Source organism: Plasmopara halstedii (genome assembly GCF_900000015.1).
Source record: "Plasmopara halstedii genome assembly, contig: Scaffold_1651, whole genome shotgun sequence".
In the NCBI taxonomy this organism is placed as follows: Eukaryota; Oomycota; class Peronosporomycetes; order Peronosporales; family Peronosporaceae; genus Plasmopara; species Plasmopara halstedii.
The window spans coordinates 1133041-1140266 of record NW_020188562.1 but is presented as its reverse complement, the minus strand read 5'-3'; the positions used below and the strand labels follow the sequence as shown (position 1 = coordinate 1140266).

General features: G+C 43.3%; 2 protein-coding genes across 2 annotated transcripts; one reads left to right on the top strand and one right to left on the bottom strand.

Annotated features, from left to right (window-relative positions):
- Positions 1-420: 420 nt before the first annotated feature.
- Positions 421-1097, top strand: PHALS_02082 (Uracil-DNA glycosylase-like; the record flags this gene model as incomplete). Its single annotated transcript, XM_024716596.1, has 5 exons — positions 421-725; positions 785-872; positions 931-947; positions 997-1033; positions 1095-1097. The coding sequence occupies 5 exons, from the start codon at positions 421-423 to the stop codon at positions 1095-1097; spliced, it is 450 nt and encodes a 149-aa protein (XP_024582179.1).
- Positions 1098-1502: 405 nt separating this feature from the next.
- Positions 1503-3598, bottom strand: PHALS_02081 (tkl protein kinase; the record flags this gene model as incomplete). Its single annotated transcript, XM_024716595.1, has 3 exons — positions 1503-2817; positions 2875-3006; positions 3069-3598. The coding sequence occupies 3 exons, from the start codon at positions 3596-3598 to the stop codon at positions 1503-1505; spliced, it is 1977 nt and encodes a 658-aa protein (XP_024582178.1).
- Between the last annotated feature and the right edge of the window lie 3628 nt (positions 3599-7226).

Sequence of the window (7226 nt, the reverse complement as noted above, 5' to 3'; positions counted from 1 at the left end):
GTAGAAGGGTTCATGGGGCTGCCGTAGCAATTTCGTTTAGAGAAAGCTTAGATAAGGTAGGTGACCTTTTTTCTATACTTAGAATCTGTACGATCGCAATCCATATACTTCAAGAGTAATTACAACCTTACCCCAAGGCTACTGAACTCTATGTAAACTCTATTTCTCGATTTTATTTGCGGCAAAGCCGCCTATATCTAAATCCTTTGGTTTTCCCAATTAGATAGTAAAACCTAAGTAAATATATAACCACTGCCACGTACTAAATCTTGTTTAAGTGTGGCCATACCATATGAACAATCAAAAACATCAATTAAGGTTCCATTTTTCCTTATATATTTGGTATAATGGGTCAGTTACCTTTTGAACACACTTTCGAATGAGTCACCTGCCCCAAAAGCCTTTGATAGTCTGCCCGAAATGGCAGGGATCTTCGACAGGTTTCGTTTTTCCAAACGTGAGGGCGACGACGACACAGAAAGTACTAGGAATATTTCAACAACTGTTGCAGGTCCTGCAAAAAGGCGAAAGAACATTCACAATGAGCTAGAAAGCGAAATTGGAGCTCAAAGAAGTCACAAATGGCAAGAACGATGGCACGCCATATGTGACGATTGTTTTAAGCAAGTTCGACCTTGCAAACACTACTCAGAGCGTCGCCTGCGCTTGCTTATCGTAGGGCACAATCCCTCCGATCACGCATGGAGGACTGGCTATTCATATAGGTAAGAAATTAGACTTTTGCAGAAACAAGTCTTATAAAATTCTAATCTTTGGACAACAGCAATCCAACTAATCGCATGTGGATGCTATTGACTGGAACCATGTCACCTTACTCTTGGGAGGGAATTATTCCATCATCGGCAAAAATTGTAAATCAAAATGTCTTGCCTCACGTTCATGGTGTCGGTTTTACATCTATTGGATTAGAGGTACACCAACAACAAGTAAAGGCAGCTTAGAAATAGTTGCTCATTTTTCTTGGGTAATGATCAGCCCGGAAATGATGCTTCAAAGTTCGGCAAAGCAACAAGTACGTATTACTATAGGATCCTGCTTTGATGTTAGTTACTTGATTCTGTTACCCGTATTAGTGATAGCTTGGCGAAATAGCTTCTACGACAGACTTCGCCGCCATGCTGTCCAAGTTTGCCGATATGATCACCATGACATTGCAAAATCCACAAGGAAACAAGAAGGCGATCACATAGAGACTGAATGCAAGCATCCGCACGCCCCAGTTCTGGTTGCGTTTTCCGGAAAGCGGCAATTTAGCTGGCTATTCACACCGACCTTGTCAAAGATTGAAAACTACGGAAAGCAGTCACACTTTCCTCCGGAGTGGCCCCATGAGCTCCGAAAGGACAGCGAAATTTGGGTGCTTCCCAGTTCCAGCGGTCGAGCTGCTATGACAACAGCGCAACGTATACGACCGTATCAACAGCTGGCGGAACGTCTTCGTCAAATTCCATGGCACAAAGAGTAGCAACAACAGTTCTTTGTTAATATTTGGGAAACATATTCAAAACTGCGCTTAATTGCGGTCTGTCTGCTGGTGCGTACGATAGACATTGCAAGGTTAATTCGCGAAAGTCAGGCGGAGCATCTTCTGCGAGTGACGGCTTTAAGCGTTGCGCTACCACTTCGATTGCAATAATGATATCAGCCATTGTCGAACCATGCTCCTCTGAAAGGTGTTCATAAAGTTTGCGACGCGACGAAATCTCGCAAAAAATCACACCTAGCGCGTAAATTTCAGCTGCAGCAGTGACCTCCTCACCCTTTAACAATTCTGGTGCCCGACATGCGATGTCACCGTGTCCGTACGACCGCACAGGTATCAGGTCTTTTCGAAGACTTAAGGCGTAGTCGAATATATCTAGCTTACATCTAAGCTGGGCGTCAACGAACGCACTCCTGGCCGTCAGGTTACACGACAATCTACTTCCTTGACTTGAGCGAACAAAGTTTAATCCTGAACAAATGTCCTTGCTTATCTGAAGTCGCTGCGGCCAGGCGAGCTCAATGGAATCATCTGCCAGTACCTTTCTTAAACTGCCCATGGCCATGTGCTCCACTACAATCAGGACCTCTTCGCGTTCAGTCCAGCAGGATCCCAAGAAAGTTACAATGTTTTCGTGTCGAAGAGGCACATACGACAACCGGACGGCGTTAAGCTCATCAATCGTCATGTCCAATTCTCGCGGTACAAATTTGAGTGCGACAACTTTCGCGTCTCGATACTCGCCGATCCACAGGCCTTGTATCCCCAGCTTTTTATGAAGAGTCACTTGATCTTTTCCTAAGTCCATGTCAGCCACAAGCGTTGAATTTCCAATTGGCGCAATTTTAAGATCAGGCTCACTTCTGTGGTTTGCCAGCAAATCTTCCTCACGATTACTGAATGGCAAGCGTTCATCAACAAATTTGCTTGCCTTCCTTTTGAAGCGACGAAAGAAGGATAGCACTATCAATATAACCAGTGCGACTGCGCAACCTATTACAATACCAGATGCCGAGATACCATTGCGTGTACTGGTGGGTTGGCTGGCAGAACGTGTCTCCAAAGATCCAGCATCTCGAGTGTTGCTGGTGTAGGTGCTACCAGTATGATCAAAAGGAGCCGCGCCCTGAATGTCCTTCACAATGCATATTTCGAATTCCTTAACGGATTTTTTCTGTATGCATGACAACATGCCACCTTCTGTCATGTTGACAATATTCTCCGTCGTTCGGAAGTCCGATATGCTAACCAAACGAGCGTATTTGTCTTCTGTCAATTGTATTGGCCCCGAGATCGTATTCGCCTCCATAATACTATGACATGCGGTATCAGTGTTAAGCTCTCATATTTATCCATTAATTTATACGTACAGAGTTGTTACCGCTGCCTCTAGACCCAGCACCGCCGTAGGAAACGACAGAGTACTATTTCGAATGATCATTTCATGAATTAACACTGTCTTGTCCAGCTCAAAGTTTTCGACTGTCGTCTTGTCAAACGTTCTGCAAGTTGGCATAGAATACTGTCAGTATCTTCTCGATCTTTCATTTCTCTTAGTTCCTACAATTGCTTTAAATTCACTCCTACTGGAAGCCACCGGTCCTCAAACGCTGCCTGTATACCATCTACACGGATCACCTCGAGATTATAAAGAGCATCCAGAGCGTCACTTCCGAACGAAAGCGACAGATCTACGCTCTCAAGAGGTGTAGGGTCCGCTTGGACCAATAATTGCGAGATGGTCACGTTACCAACGTTCGTAAGCTGCACGTCCACCTGAACCGTATGACTGGTGCCTCCGACTGATGACAACATCGACGATAAAGGTACACTCCAGTTGCCTAGGGTCCACTGACCCTTAACTATAAACGAGTCGAAAGCGACGGGCACGAGGACGCGCGAAGTTGTCAGGAGGTCCGATGGCACAGCGGACGATAGCTCCAACGACACAAGCGTATCTCCTGAGGGAAGAACACTTGGGTTTTCTTTTACAGACAGTATAAAATGCTCATTGGCGGACGCCTCAAGCATTAGCAGCAGCACTGACTGTAGCAGCACTGACTGTAGCAGCACTGACTGTAGCAGCAACGCCATGGAGCTGTGGTGTCGGGTTTTCATTCTCAAATGGCGATCACATGTGAATTTATAGAACTGAACCGGTAATACCAGTATGGAACACTAGGAATAATGTATTTGATGGAAATGGACAGACGGAACACGAGACTTGCGCCTTTACATTGGAAGCACGAAATTTTGGCTTCGACGCCAAAATTATAAGGGCGGAACAACCACTAGTGGTACAGAAGTAAAAAAAGACTAATCTACTAAATTTAAAGAGCTATTGTTTTATAAGCTTGAACTGAAGTTCTATAAAGAATAACAAGACAGAGCCAAAAACCCAGACTCTCCAATATCTATAACTATTTATTAAAGCAGGTTATGTATCTATGACTACATCGTGTTGGTTGTGTCGAACACCTATGTTCCCTCATAGAAAGGTGCAATTAACGTCCTAATCAACATCAACAAACTGCGCTTGTGAAACCAGACGCAATGCATAAGTGGCATTGATCTTACATATAGCTAAAGGCAGCAAAGCATACAAAGCCAGCAAATTGCTCCGAAGAGAATTTAAGGTCAATGAGACGGGGTTCGTACTCTTGTGTATTTAAACATCACATTGTTGTCACAACGACCTTGCACAAAGAAAGCTTGATCCTTATACCCGCTTAAATCTCAAAGGATGGATTAACTGGTCACCACACAGGCAGCTCCATCTTAGGTGTAATACTTTTTTGCTCAAAGTCAGAGATAGCTTGAAATGATTTTTTTTTTATAATTTAAGGTCATAACGGAGTATGACTTTTTGTGGTGTATGTACGTATGCTCTCGAACTTAAAGCGAAGCTGAGAAGTTCTATGATAAAAAATCCTTTTAATACTCCGTGAGCATGAGAGTGATGATGCTTCAAAATTGGGAGGTTCGCGGGTCACATAGGCTGCTGGCCTAACGCCATGTCTAAAACAGGTTTTAATATTTTTATCAGCAAAACAGAAATTCTTAGTATCATTTTAGGGAATATAAAATTAAGCTTCACTCCCATATGCAAGCTCCTTGTGAGCATGCATTTTTTGTTTCAAAAAGACTAACCGGTTGAATATTGCGGAAAGATGCTTTGATTCCACCTGAACGTCAGCTACTTACTGTGCTGCGTACAGTTTACAGGACTCAACATTACTCCGGCCAATATTAAAATGTAATCCACTCGCTGAACAAGTCTCAGCACCACATATCAATAAGAAACGAGGTGGATCAAAGAAGAAAAGAAAACGAGAAATTCAAGCTGCCACTATGCATCTGGAAAATGAAACAAAGCGCATTTCTCATTGCCCCAACTGTGGAGCTAGTGGTCATAACAATAGAAGATGCACGACTTAATTAATATGAGATAAACGGAAGCTTACGTGAAGTTGTTTTGCGCACCTTCATGCTGATTAAAAGATTGTGGATGGTCATCCTTTGTATACCTGGAGCCGCTGTGATGTTGGATTGTGAAAATCATCTGGTCTCAAATACATATCGGAGGAGACGCCGACGCTAGGTACTTAGCATACTGGCGAATAACTATCTATATCGTGCAGGTATGAACATTTACAAAACTCACCACGTGTTGTTTGGTCCGCTCTTGCATCCGACGGTGGAATCGAACCACCGACCACTCGTTTGTGAGGTTTAGCAATATAATGAGCTCATTTTTATATCGATGGTGTGAAGTGCGCTACAGGGTTGCTTACTACGAGAACATAACCTCTAACGTGGGGTATGTTTTATTAAAGTTTGAAAATGAAGCAATATTCTAGAAGACCAACCCTGTGACTGAATTTTAACGCTGACTCTGAGCGTCAAAATTCGTTTTCGCGAGGTTCACGGCCACCTCGTTGCATTTGATATTATTCGACCGAGTCTGAATAAGAATGTATTCTATGTGATGGTAAAACATGATTTATTCGCGTACTCGTTCTAAAGAATAAAGACACTTTTAATAAGCTTTTGTCTCTCGTTGATATCTTTTCTTCTCTTTCCTTCTATTGCTCAAATAGGTCGAATCTGCCTGAAGGCGTCCACATGCTATCGCGATTTAAGCTACTGAAACCCGTTCTGACGAAGGTTCCATAGCGCGGGATGCTGGTAGCTATACGATCCCTTTAGGGACCAAGTTCCGAATCCCCTCATTATACTTTGGGAGATTTTCCGGTACCTCCAGTCCACCCAACTATCGCATACCAAATTGAGCGTGGGTTGGTAGAGCAGACAAACTTTCTAGGTGCGATTGCTCGTCCACTTTAGTGACCTATATCCGGCTTCCTTTGTTCTGATCCTTTCGATGTCGAACCAGGTACCTCCCGGTCCCGGATCAAGCGACTATAACACTTGATCTCGTGATCGGTTGCCCACAAGCTACTAAAACGACACATCCAGGAACGTCTAGGCTAGACATCAGTGAGAGCACTATGAGCGACCTACATCCATAACAAGCGAGTTCTCGTTGGTCGAGCGTCGAGCCTTTTAGAGGCAAGAGACTAAGAGAATCTTTTTTGGGTATGGCAAGTTTAATAAATAAAATATGTCTAGGATCCGTCTTTGCTGCAGACTTAGCAGCACCGAAGCAGGCTAGCAATCTAGTCTGAAGGGTTACGGCAACATGAGTCACTACAGCGCCTGATATCCACTCCACTTCCAGCACTTTACCCATCCTCAAATTGAGCATACATGCACCGGGTGTCCGCTCCCGTGTACCAAATCTAATGTATATACGGACCCCTGCCAAAAGTGCGATCATCGCAGCCGACTCACTTAAAGAGATTCTTGGTGAAATACTAAGGTGTTATGTGATATGTACGTTCCCAGTGACTCGCCCAGTCTTAAACGTACACATTTGCCCTATACGTGATTTAGCTGTTCAGGTGCACACGCTATTTCCAAGATCGAGGCAGTGCCTTCATTGTAAACACACTTCAATCTGTGAAAAGAAGCCCAAATTCAAGTTTAGCTTACCAAGCCGTAAATGTGGATAGCGAATCTATTCTTTATCAAAATCTCCAATCCAGCTACGTGATTATCGGCACACTCACCAGACCAAAGTCAAAATGGTTTGAGTTTATTTACATTGGTTTGTTCGTCATAGTAGATCCAACTGCTACTGTTGCTTCTGAATCCGCCGAATAAAGCGTGCTCTAGATTAAAAAAGCGACTCTGTATAGAAAATCCTATACGTGCTTGAGTTCGAAAGTGATTCATAGGTCTGCGCCTGTGCCGCTTTGCTAAACAGCTTTTGGCACTCCAATTCGATCAAACAACTGTCTGTAACGTCACTAAACATCGCTGCGAGTTCTATGCTTCTGCTACAAGCAAATAGAGCTTAGTAAGTCAATCGACTTCTACAGAAGAAAATGTAATCGCATGATCGTCATCGTATTTGCATCTTTCAATCGTATTGTGCGATTGTAACAGGTTAGGATTAAAAACGTGTACTCTGATCAATATGATTTCAACATTGCATGTGTTTTTTTATCTAAAATTGATTGTTAAGCAGCCTCTACAGTAGCCTCCCGCTTAAACACGCACCCGTTTAAGTACGCATCCCAGATATGTATGCAATTTATTTCGGAAAAAAACACTTTCAACTTTAGTCCTTGAACATGTCGTGCAATGTTATTTGCCA